Source organism: Seriola lalandi, unplaced genomic scaffold, assembly GCF_002814215.2.
Source record: "Seriola lalandi dorsalis isolate HSWRI2012SDOR001 ecotype SW California unplaced genomic scaffold, Sedor1 jcf7180002054883, whole genome shotgun sequence".
NCBI lineage: Eukaryota > Metazoa > Chordata > Actinopteri > Carangiformes > Carangidae > Seriola > Seriola lalandi.
In genome coordinates, this window is record NW_019525658.1 from 3,752,083 (window position 1) to 3,765,457 (window position 13,375).

The 13,375-nt window shown below is 40.5% G+C and overlaps 1 protein-coding gene across 1 annotated transcript in view; it reads left to right on the forward strand.

The window, feature by feature from the left end:
• unc5db (unc-5 netrin receptor Db) overlaps nucleotides 1–13,375 on the forward strand; it is a 120,814-nt gene that overhangs the window by 94,452 nt on the left and 12,987 nt on the right. Inside the window, exons 13-15 of the mRNA XM_023397699.2 lie at nucleotides 2,761–2,988; nucleotides 9,148–9,297; nucleotides 13,168–13,332. Coding sequence (XP_023253467.1) covers nucleotides 2,761–2,988; nucleotides 9,148–9,297; nucleotides 13,168–13,332 — 543 coding nt within the window. The remainder of the gene's footprint in view (nucleotides 1–2,760; nucleotides 2,989–9,147; nucleotides 9,298–13,167; nucleotides 13,333–13,375) is intronic.

Here is a 13,375-nt window from a genome sequence, read left to right on the forward strand (position 1 = left end):
ATCTATAGGTCACCTGACAGCGAGCAGAGCCTTTGGGCTTAACGCAAAACATGTGATGGTTTCGTATTCGGCTCCTTTCGTTTGGGCTAAGCCCTAAATGTTTACGATGTCTGGCTCCGCCCCCGTTGACCACAGTGAGCCGAGAGCAAACGCACTATAGGTATGTCCCCAGCTGCTTTTATGATAAGAAGTAGCTAAAGGGTTTTAGCGAGAAAATCACTAAATGACCAACACGGCTCGGTAGGAAACCTCTGTAAAGGGCTTTATGTGTTGACGAGCACTGGCCTTATGATGTGGGTTATTTACAATGTGACAACATTGGAGTAATTTGGTTTTTATTGTTCTTCATATTCATATTTTTAAAATGTTAACATTTGGATAAAAAAAAAAATTGATTTCGTACATTTTTCTTTAGTGTCAGATCATTTATTACATAATGGTGATTAACGCTGATTGGATGGGCCCCTTGCCAGTTTTTTGCCTTGACTCTAGAATCCTCACTGCCCATTGGTATGATAGAACTTCGGTTATTCTTCTGTTCAATTTCTGATGATCGAAGAAAAGAAAAGAAAAGAAAATGAAAGACGGGACATACAGATTCCTTCATTCCAGCTGGAATGAATTCCCTCGTCCTAGCTGCCGCTGCCGTCTCATAAATAAAACACTCTGTATAGTTCATAATGACTATTTTGTGTTCTGCTGCGCACTAACACCGTCACTCATGGAGGAAATGTTTTTTCATGTTCTCAGGAGACTACTTACAAGCTGTGTAGGTTTGTGCTTTGTGATTTAAACATGTGTTATGTTTGTAACACAACACAGTCCATATTACAGTCACATATTACAGTCTGCCGTATGCCGAAGTTCATTTGCGTTGTTTCCTAGTCCGGATATCTGTGCAGCTCTGGATGTGAATGTTTACACCTGCTACAGACAATCTGTGTGTGCTGTGTCTGTGAAGCCTCACACTGTGTGTAAAATAAAGTCTGATTATTTCTGATTATTGGAGGTCGCTCCCCAGTTCACCTGTTGTGAGGTTTGATCAGAGATTAAAATATAATGTTTTTATTAACTAGAGAAACTTAAAATTGATTCATAAAGACGTCCTCAACGGTTCATTGTATGAAAACTGAACAACCGCAAATTGCGCTAAATGTAGTCAACCGGGGAGATACAATTACAAACGTAAATGTGTGTATGATGGGTGCATTTGAGTGGCACTGTTAAGAAAGATAACTTGCAATGTAATGAGTTTTCTTGATGAGGTTTCAAGTCCTCTGGGTGAATGGGAGTGGCCCTGTGTATTGTGATATTTAGAACTCATCTGAAAAGAAGATGAACACACAAGAATGAATAGAAAGAAAATAAATTTTAATTATTGAGTAACTTTTTGTGATGAACTCGGGCATACCTTTTGACTTGTTAGTGGTGTCATTGTGTACGTACACTGTCCTATATATACAAGTCTATATGTGATCTTTGCGTTTAAAACAACCCTGGACCCGAGAAATGCTATTTACATGTGATTCAATTGCAACAACTAACAGTTTTGTGGGACACATAATGCTGAACGAATCTGCCAAGCCACGAAAGCTTGAACATATTTGTCTAAATCTGGTTCCCAAACATATTTCATTGATTCTTCTGCAATATGCAATTTTGAAATACAATATTAACCACAGCATGATTTAAACTTCTTTATGGTGACGTTTAGGTTCATTTGGGAATGACTGTGGTCTTGGTTAGGAAGTGAAAAAGTCTTGAGACAAGACCTGTTTACTTTTTTTTAACATGATACTAAAACCACAATCTTCTTACAAAGTGCTGATCACATGGGATTCAGGATGAAAACCCCAGTCTCCAGTGTCAGAGCAATAGTTTCTGTATGTCCACCAGCCACTTGTATCACCTATGCCTCATATAAAAACAATGAACCATGCTAATGAACATAATCCAGGCAACAGTTACATTTGCGACCATAATGTAACTGGCAAAACAAATTGATAATAATAATAATAGATATAATACATTTTATTTATATGCGCCTTTCAAGACACTCAAGGACAACAATGCACAGTAAAAGATAAAAAAGCTAGTACAAGGCATAAAATACAAACATTAAGAGTATATATCTGTAATTTCTAGGAGACGAGAGTTTTTACTGATTATTGCATTTAAAATGACGTTGCCATCGTCAGCCACTGATTTTCCGTTTGCATTTATCAAATGGCTCGATTTCCTCTACAACTAAACCAGAAAGTAAATACAGAAATTTTACATTAGATCTCAGTCTCATGTAAGTGAATCTACAGGTTTTGCATAATGAGATAAACAGTGACATCACATGTTTTTAATGGTACCTTAATGTTTTTACACCTGCCGACAGAGCTAACTGAACTGAAACTAGGTGTTGTAGTGTATTTATGAGATGATGTGGGAAATCCATGGACATGGACTTTATTTGATCACAGTGGTGACAAACATTATGCACTCAATATTGGATTGATACCATCATTTCTCTCCACAGTTCCCCCACATCAAATCAAAGCTATATTTGAATATAAACCCATGTTTTTATGTCACAAGTCAGTGGACTTTTCCCAAGGCCATTCATTATGGAATAAACAAAGTGGTCCAAGCATATTTTGTGTTTGAAGACTAAAACTTTTGTATTAGCAGGTCGTCTTTTCTGAGTGCCCCCATCTTCCTCTCAACAGCAGACATGTTGTACCAATCTTCCACATCTGTTCTTCATTGCAGGAAGTGATGTCAGTGGAGGAGGAGTCCACTTCCTGTTACTGCCTGATGGACTCGTCGAGCTGCCACCTGCTGCTGGACCAGCCAGGCTCGTACGCCCTGGTGGGCGAGCCCCTGACGCAGGCTGCCGTCAAGAGGCTGAAGCTGGCTGTGTTTGGGAGCATGGAGGCCGGCTCCATGAGCTACAGCCTGCGGGTGTACTGTGTGGACGACACGCCACACGCCTTTCAGGTGGGGAAGGACACTTTTTTTTTCCCCACATTTTGTTTATCCAACAGTGGCTGAGTCATGATTGTTTCCAGCAGCTCAGTGTTTCACAGCTTTCTGCATTTTTTCATGAAGATGCTGTGGCCAGTAATAGTGGCTTCAGTAGCAGTTTGGCTTCCTCGAGCTGAGTCTCAGGGTAGTGACTGCTAATGCACAGGGCAAAGCTAATTTAATGCTACACTGGTGTATTTAAAAATGGCAGCTGAGCTGGAACGTGCATTCGTGTAGTCTACATCCCCCAAAAGTTCAAAAGTTGTTCCCTCATTTTAGTGATAAAGAGTGCAAAGTGGAGAATACTATTTTCTAATTCTGCCATGCATAAAAAGAGTTGAGTTTATATGTTATTTTAATGGAAATGACTTCATTAGTACTTAGTTTGTTAACTGTACTTATGTGTATGTATGTAGGTTTTGCTGCAGAACAGTGTGTGTAGTCAAATGTGCAGCCCTTTGGAATAGTGTACACAGTGCCTACATAAGATATGACCTTAAAACTAATGGCAAAACATTTGCAGCAGAGACTTAAAGGTCCATATTTTACAGTTTCCCTGTGCTTTATTTGAAGTGTTGATCCAGAAGAAGATATATTAGTGGTTTTAAGAACCAAAAACCATCTCAATGTAGATTTACATCTCCTCTCTCAGGCTTCTCTCTGGAGCTCTAGTAACAACAGGTCAGTGAGCCAATCAGAAGAGAGGAGGCTTTGAGCCTCTCTTCTGATTGGCTCACTGTTTTCTGAGTGATCAACTAAAAATAGATCAGATTTCAGGTAAACACTCAGAGAAACTAAATCCTGCAAGGTTGGATGGTGGGTCCAGGCTCCAGAAGTCGGATGGTTTTAAGGCTCAGTGTCTGAACACAGGCTGTGTGCATTTCTCTGTGGACTGAGGCTTTGATAGTTTCACATTAATATAGAACGTAGACCTGATCTATAATCAAAGAAGACATGGAAATCTCACTTTATACAATATGGGACCTTTAAAGCTGCACCAATCAACATTTTTATATGAAGTATGGATAAAGTTACTATGTATAATGTAAAAGGATTTACAGAAATAAACCCACAGCGAGTCACCTGACTGCAGGTTCCCTAAATTCTACAAGGTGTTTTTAATTCTTTTAGCTCATTGTTGTTTTATAGCTCGCAACTTGATTCGTTGTCATTAGCCTTATTTCCAGTGGTAGGCAGCTGTTTTCAGCTAAAGAGCTCTGATTAACCCATTGTGCGCTAGCTGCCCTGCACAGATGGACAAAGTTAGCAACTGTTGCTGGTCAGAATGGAGCTTTCAGTATTTAGTTCCTCAGAGTTTAGAGGAGGCTGAACCAGAGCTAAAAAGAGAGTGAATATTGGACTTCCAGTCATTGAGTCTTCAGAACCAAGATTAATGATAATGTTTCTCTGTGTCTGCTGAATCTGTAAATAGGATTCGTTTGCTAAAACATAATCAGCATATTAAGTTAAAATACAGTAGTCAGTCAGTGTTGTGTTTACAGCGCTGTTGCACTGCCCCCATATGTCCAATGAAAAAAAACATCTATTGTAAAATTGCTAAAATAGAGACTTTAATATATCTGTATCTGAAATAACTTGATGAATTACTTTTATGTTGTTCCTTGCCTTTAAAATTACATTTCAGAAATTTAATTCCGACATCTTTCATAATGTCCATCTGGATAATCTGGACAAACCAGCTGTTTTTACAGACACAAATTGGTTCCAATGAGGATTGTTCAAAATGAGAAGCACATTTTCTGGAAAGTCACACTGCTGTGGAGTTCTCCTTTTTCTTTTTAATGTTATTTTTCAAAGCTGAGAGCACCACAAATGAAATTTCACTCACCTCCATGGTGATGGGGTTGAGGCAGAAATCTCAGATCTCTCCAAAGATGCTCAAATTAAAGAGAAATTATCTGCATAGGTAAACCAGTAAGTGAGACAATATGTTTTTATGGTCCTTGTTGTGGCTTTATTGTATTGTTTTTTTTTTTGGTTTTGTGTTTTTTGAGAGAGACTCAAAAAACTCAGCACTCTCTTTGCAGCTACTCATCACCACTTTCACTCTCTGACCTTTTTCCACAAAGACATGAGGATGCATAGTTTCACACTAGCGATATCTGCTCTATGAGGAAGTCCATACTGCAGGTTCAAGGCCTAGATTCCACCCTGAGCATGAGTGTGTGTGTGGTGTGAGGCAGCAGGGACCTCAACATGGGCTCTCTACCAGTTAAACCATGTGAGTGATTGCAGATTCATTACCACTGCGGAACAATACTTCAGAGCTGATAGACTAAAAGCTTGACAGATTCTCTTTTCACTGGTTTTAATAGACTGAGACAAAAGCAGCCGTACTGTAATCACTGCCATTGAAATGTTAACCAATTATTCTTTTTTTGTCTTGTTTGACTTGATTATCCTTCAGCGACCTATAGGGTTTTTAAGCATTGAGATCTCATCAGTGAACATCAGGGAAATCAAGCTCCCTCATCTCCCCGGAGAAACTAGACTAACAGAAGAGCTGAGCCGAGCTTGAACAGAGCACCGCGAGCCTCGTGACTGGCTCTGCCTCCCGACCGCCTTTCTGTCATGTCGCAGCCGTCAGTGGCAGCTGGCTTTAAAATACATTCTGGATTTGGTTTATGAATTCCCAGCCTGCCGAGCAGATGCCAGACTTTTGCGTGTCCCTTGGGCTCCTGTCTGTTAGCACCACAACTCTGCTGTGTGTTTTCCAAGCTCCGGCACAAAGTCAATTACAGACTGGATTCTGGATCAACAGGAAGTCTGACGCAACACAAACAGTCGTGCGAGGGAGACGTTTCCTTGAGCTGAGAGCAAGAGCGCGTTCTGATCAGCAGAGTTAAGGTCTGATCTGAGGTTGTGTGATAGCGCATGATGAGGCCGTCTCTTCTAAAAGATACCTCTTCAACAAGAGTATTTATATCCAAATTGATGCAAATTGAGATATCATCATCTCTTCAACTCATCTTCAAATTAGCAAATAAACATGTAGTGCAAGTCTGAAACTCATCATAATGCTCTGAATATTTTTGATGAATATTTTCATGCCCCTCCACCGGTAAGTGCATTTCCAAGGTCACAGCATTCAGGTCGTGTTGAAGAGACAGTGGGTGGAGGGTTCTTACCTGAAAATATCACCTAGTTTAGTATTCAGCTGGCAGGTTTTATCTTCCAGTGTAAAATGCTAAAAAGAAAATACTGCTCACCTCAACCTTTAGCCTCTCGCCTTGGTGAAAGATCATTTCCACAATGTCCTGAATGCTAACATCATTAAGAAGAAACTGTTAATTATAAAAGATGAGCAGTGTGAGCTCAATCAGTGATCGTGAATGACTGCGTTCATTGTGACAATAGTCATTTTGGAGTTCCATATTTCAGAACGCAGCTGGCAGCATATCAGTTTTGGTTGACATTACGGTTTTCACTCAGCTGTGAATCATGTCAAACAGCAGATAAATGAACAGTCACAGTCTACAGAAAACTTCTCTCATGACATCACGGCCTCAGACGTGTGAACATGATCACAGATCCAAGTTAGCTACATGCTAGGCTATACGGGAAACCACAGAGTCCAACCTCATATCTGGAGATCTCAGGTCTGTAAGATAAGATAAGAACTACTGTTGGCTTTTTCCGCTTTTTTCCTTTTATTTGAACATAGCCATGTTTCTCTGTTCAACACTTTACAAAGTGTTAATATAATGATTTTTGTCAAGTGAAAAACTAGCTAAATATTCTTTCTTGTTTGATGTGAAAGAACAGCTGTAATATTATATTAGAGCATAATATTATCCTGTTGATGAGAAAACCACATGATACATAATGTATCCTCTTTAATCAACTTGGACACATAAACCTCTCTTGTGTTGTCAGCATCAGGGTGTCATTTAGGTGAATGCATTAGCCTTACACTCACACTGCTTTATTAATGTAAACATAAACTGTAGAAATAAAAAAAAAACAGACTTTCCAGTATTTTTAACTCTAGCTTCATGCTCTTGATCAAAAGGGAACAGTACTGTTACTTCATAACAATAAATATAAAATCACCATGTACAAGAAGCTAATCTTCAACAGAACATTAGCTGACTAATGTTAATGTCAGCAAGTTGGAAATAAGAATAAAGTTCCTCCATAGAAGGACAGAGGTGACCTTTTCCTCAAGCTGTCAGGTTTGCTTTAAAACCATCACCGAGCGCAGACGGAGCTGACAAGGGAAAATACCAGGTGCCAGCGGATTGGTCAGGTGCTCAGCCTTGGAGATCAGGCAGCACTCAGTTTCATTCAATCCTTTATTTTTCTTTATAGCTTGCTAATGTTAAAATGATCATGTTAATTTCAGCTGTCAGAAGATAACATATCTAGTAGAACTTGAACATTTCAGCATTTGTGAGGCTTTCTTTAATTTAAATTTTTATTTATAGCAGACTTTTTTTTATACAGAGGACTGTGTTACCCTTTCAGTCATTGGCTCACAGACCTCAGGTGTAAAGACGTGACGTCCACAGTTGGGTCCTCTTGAAAGAAATCCAGGTCTGTCTGGTGGCACCTGCTACAGGTTTTGAGAGCTCTACATAATAATAGAACCAGAAATAGTTATTTTCATTATTAATGAATCAACTTATTATTTTTGCGATTAATCGTGTGAAAAATGCTTGTCGCAAATTCCCAGAGAATCAGATAATGTTCACATTCAAGAAACTGGAACTTGTGAATTTTTACCATTTCGGATTGAAAAATTACTTAAATGGTTAATTAATCACAATTGCTGCAGATCCATTTTTGTCAATTAATTAATTAATTAATCGTTGCAGTTCTGCTCGAGAACTCATTGCATAAATCAGCCAGCAGCCTATTATCACATTGGACAAAGCCCAATCCTACATGTCTATGGCGCTGGAAACAGAACGTCTTACTGCGTTTTCACTCGGACGTCATAGCTAACGTCTCTTTCATTTCCTTGCACACTTTTGACATTTCTTTTATGGAGCCAGATATTTTCAAAGGAAACCATGGATTCAACCGATCCGACGGTCACATTATCTATGCAGAAAATGATTGGCTGACATTGCAGCACTCCCTCAGCTGTAAAACATGATCTAAGACACATCAGTCACGTCAGACAAAGGATAAGGAAGAGTCACAATCTACAGAAAACTTCAAATAGTGCTTCTTGTCAGCTTCAAATGACTTCAAGCTAAGAAACGTGTACGAGAAAACCAAAGAAATCCACGGTTGTCCGGCCGCTCGGTGTTTAACAGAGGCAGATGGCAGAAGAGGAACGCCATACTTCAGTTCTCTCACTGTCACTCATTTTCCCTGTGATATATGTCTTTACATCTGCATTTTGCCATCAGTTGATACTTTTCACGCTGACAGCGAAGACAATATGCACACACACACACATAACGGTGCATACGCTGCGGTACACACACCCCTGCATAGACCAGCTCCTGCACACACGGACACTTAGTCAGAGTCAATCAGCGTGGCCTGGCATTAGTCACAGCTCTGCTCCCTGTCTTCTCCCTTTGTGATTGAGATGGCTAAGGATAGACGGGCCCGACTCTGAACCATCCCAGCGTCTGGGGACACTGAACAATGATGACAGATGAATACCTGCAAGCGACGATCAAAGTGCTCTTTCATCATCACAAATTCAATTTGGGAGATGGACGTTTGCCCCCCCCCTCCCCCCCTGACGCACGCGTTTCCCCGGCATTAAACTCAAGCTTCAATCTGTCATGTTGAGGCTGCAAATGTGATGCTAATGTGAGAGCACAAGTTGTAGGATTTGTTCAGCGGAGACTTGACGTCACTTCTTGGCGGTCTGTTTCTGTGTTAATATTTGTGATGAGGCAATTAGTGGATGTGACAGAGGAAAGGATTAGCAACAGGTGTTGGTGCTGATATTCAAAGGCGGTGTACCTTCAAAGGGAAGGAGAAGGTTCTTGTGTTCTTAGTTTTCTCCTGCACTTCTCTAACACCACCTGTCTATATTATCTTTCTCTCATCCCCTTTTTTCTTTCTGACCCATTTCCTTCCATTCTCTCCCTTATCCTGCCTTGGCTTTCCTTTTCTTTTTCTCTCCTCTCCTTTCATCTCCAGGGAGTGGTGGCTGCAGAGAAAACCAGAGGGGGTCAGCTCCTCGAGGAGCCAAAGATGTTGCCTTTCAGAGCGAACACCTTCAGCCTCCAGGTGTCCATCCAGGATGTTCCCCAGTTCCTGTGGAGTATCAAACCCTTTACTACATGTCAGGTAACCATGGCGATAGCTGACAAGACATCAAATCAAAACATAGATCGGATACAAAAGTGCTCATGTGTAAAGATCCTGTGTTTGCTGCTAAGAGCTAATTACCGCGGCGCGTCTGTGGCGCTCCTCTTTAAGTTCCCTGATCAGTTAAACAGCGAGAGCAGAGCTGTGATGTGTTCGTGCTTGTTTTTTGTTAATGAAGTCAGAGATTCTGAGGTTGGTACTATACTGATTTTGTGTATTGTGTGATGCCTTCTATTATAATATTTATAAATATTAATGAACCCTTGACTGATTACACTGAATTAAGTTTTACACGGATTCTTTGGAAACGATGACGTAGACTTCCACCGTCGCTCCCTGATTGGCTCTTATCTGCCTCGACTACAAGTGGTGAAAGCAACATGAATCGTGAACTACAAGTGTTACTGACCTCATTGTTTTTGCTAGCAACTGTTGTTCAGTTTGATTTGGAACTTTAATGCTACAGCTGTCTTTGCTGTTCATCATGCATATTGTATTTTGTGAAACCAACCTGCACTTAACTAAACTGCAGAGTAGACAGTCTGCTCACACCAGCTGGCGCATGCCCAGTGTACTTGAATGGTCACATACAGTATGTATGCATTTTCAGGGCTGGAGATTGTTTCTGATATGGAGCTAAAACGCTTGTCTGGAGAGAGGGCATTTCCATTTTAAAACCGTGTAGAAACGTATGAGGATGTGAATGTAATTAACATTTACACAACAGCCTCCAGCGTTACAGATCATCAGCCAGAGTCATCATGCCAAAATAATAATAAATGTTCGTTACTGATGCAGTTATCTCACAACCTCTTGAATTCACAAAATAACCTTACTTGTTAAAAGTTCCCATTTTCAAACAACTATTGTGAATCATAAATATTCTCTGTCACTGGAAAAAAACATCACATTAAAAAAAAAAAAAAGGGCAAAATATTACGTACTTTCTAAATCCCCAGATCACACATTATCTTCAGTAAAATGATCATATTTAATTTAATTTATATCTGATCATCAATTTTATTAAATTAATACAGGGTAGCTTAATATTTTTTGTTATCACGTCTGCATTTATAAATGCAATCCATTCATTAGCTTGGTCTTTTTCATGGAAACACTGATTTGTTATGAGAGCTAATATAGTTTACAGATTTTTTCATATAAATCAGGTACAAATAAAATACTCAACAACTGGACATTAAATAACAAATGAGAAATAAATTACACCACAATTATCTTTGTAAATACGGGTTACCTACTGGTACAGAACTGGAAACAAAACTGAAGTTTGGGGAAAGTTGTGTTAACAACCTTATTCTGATTGAATATTATTATATTAATTACTCGTTACCTCATAAAATGATGGTGTGTTTGATCCACCTACATCTATATGTTATATTAATGCATTACTTTATTATGTTAGTTTTTCCTCCCCCTGGAGTGTAGGTGTCTCTGCTGAAGTCACACCGGTACATTGAGCGCCCCTTTTTGATAAAGGCTTCTCTCCAGCGCATCTGGGAGAGGGAAACTACAATTTGTATTTTATATTACACAGTAAAAATAAGGTATGTGAGTTGTAATCTTTTTCCTATTTAAAGGGGTTATATGTAAGTTTCCTCTGCGGCCGAACATGATTTCTCGCTGCGAGCGGGTGGTGGTGATGGTGAAGGTGATGTTTCACTCCCCAGCAGCTTCAGCCATCGTTGTGTTTACGATACAAGACGTTATAATATGTCTTCTGAGCAGCTGCTTCTTCAGGACGGCCTGGACACTACACCGACTCGCTTTAAGTTATAAGGCGGTCCCACTGGGTCGGGGCTAGCTGGTTAGCATGCTAACTTCAGTAGAAGAAAAAAAGTTGGTGTAGGTTTCCACTGCTGGAGACAGACTCTTGGTGAGTAAAGGAATGAAGCAAAAACTTACATATAGCTCCTTTAATTACACAATAACACGAACGTGAACTCCATTTTCCTTCAGTTTTGTTTCCTACTACTGTACCTGTAGCTAACCAGTATTTACAAAATACTTTGTGTATAATTTATCCCTTGTTTACAGTCATGTTTCCTAACACTGTATCTACAGTTACCAATAACTGGTTGTAAGGAGACAGTTATTATTATTATTTTAGGGGCCAAATGCGATGAACCTTTTTGTTACACTGGTAAAAATGTATTTTTTGACAATCAAAAGTGCAACTAGACTATAAATGATAATACACGTACTGGTTATTTCAGTGGAGTCTCTAAATTCTGTCCTCAGCAGTTAGTGATATGTTGATGTGAAGTGAAAAAAGTTTAAAAACTGAAATTTTCTTGATTATGAAGAAAGAGAGTTTTTTCTCTCCACTGTCACAAAGTGCTGCTCATTGTGGAAACTGTTGGGATTCACTCTGTAATAGTGTCAGATCTTGACATTACCCTGTAAAGTGAGATAATGTATGTTATGATTTGGTACCTTACAAATAAAGTTGAATTAAATTGAACTGAATAACGAACTGATCAGAGCCTGATGTCATTTTGACACAGCCATCAGGTCCAACTCGGCGTCTGTTACAGTTCTGATTTATCTGTCTTTTCTGTTCAGCTCATTCTAAACTGCAGCTAAGCTAGTCAGATGCTAAGTGACGCAGCATCAGTCCCCTTGGGTTTTTAGAAAACAACCTTCACAGACAGTTAGGCTCTGATGTTTTGGTACCAGTTGTTGTCACATATGCTCCGACAAAGAAGACAAGGCAAGTCAAATCTGAAAATAATTTCTTCCGAGCTCATAACATTCGTCTGGTTTTGGCTCGCTTTTTCTTCCTGTTTGTGTGGAAGCATTTTGTGCTTTAAAAAAAACGTGGATCCTGCTGTCACCCACATTTCTCACATGAGGATCATGAAGACGGACGTGACTTGAGATTAATAGCTTGTTGTTTGTTTTGCATTAAGATGCAAACGGCAGTAGATCGAACGCGCCGCAGCAGTCGGTGAATGCTGTTGTGTATCTGCGCTGTGTCCCCACTGTACTCTGTTGGTGCTTAAAGATCTGAATGCAGGGTGAAAGCTCTGTGTTTCAAAGACACCCACCCTCTCCACGGCCTTATTTATGAGGGTCTCGGGATGGCAGGCAGGAAGGCACCGAGAACCTGCTCTGGTGGAGCAGGTGTAGAATAATAGCCGAGCGCCGTGCCATACATCAAGTCAGCTTTTAGTGCTAAGGAGCATTCGAGCTTTCGACGTCTATCACCCTTCTCCCTCCCCGGACTCCATTATCTGCTGCTGCGAGCTTCATTGGGCAGCCGAGATCAAAGCCACGAGGGTTAAGTCTTCAGTCGGCACACCGGCCGCCACATTTGATGCTGTGGTCTTCACTAGGAATCATTTACAGGTCACTTTTAATATGCAGATAAGGCAGAGACGATGTCTAACAAAGGTCAAGGATATTTCCCCACGGATGTGCCCGTTCTCCAGAAATTAATTATACATCAAAGGCAGTCTTTTCTCTGTTCCCCAGTATTCCCACATATATTGCTTACAGTACGCAGCCTGCAAGCTGCTTCTGCTATCAGAGCTACTGTACAGGAGATTCAGGCACTGTTTGTAAATGATAGAAGTACGTCTTCTGTCTCTCTTTAACAATAGTTACTTTCACGAATAAATATACGTATCAAGCCGTGGAATCGGTGAGACTTCAAAGCCAACGCTTACCTTTTATTCTGCTGTGGCGAGTGGCCGTGCACATGGCAGTGCGTTAACATGTAGGACAAGGAGCTGAATCATCTCATTTTGAGCATATGTTAACATTGCTGTGTAGTGAGTTATGTCTCTGATGTCCCTCCTACTTCTTCTCCTTCTTCTGCCACCTCAGGAATTCTCCTTCCCCCAAGTGTGGTGCAGCAACCAGCAGCCCCTGCACTGTGCCTTCTCTCTGGAGAGATACAGCCCTGCCACCGCCCAGCTCTCCTGCAAAATCAGCGTGCGCCAGGTCAAAGGCCACGAGCAGATTCTGCAAGTCTACACGGCTGTGGCCGAGGTGAGGCTCTGCAGCTGCGGGAGGTTGAGAGGGGGTGGGTGGG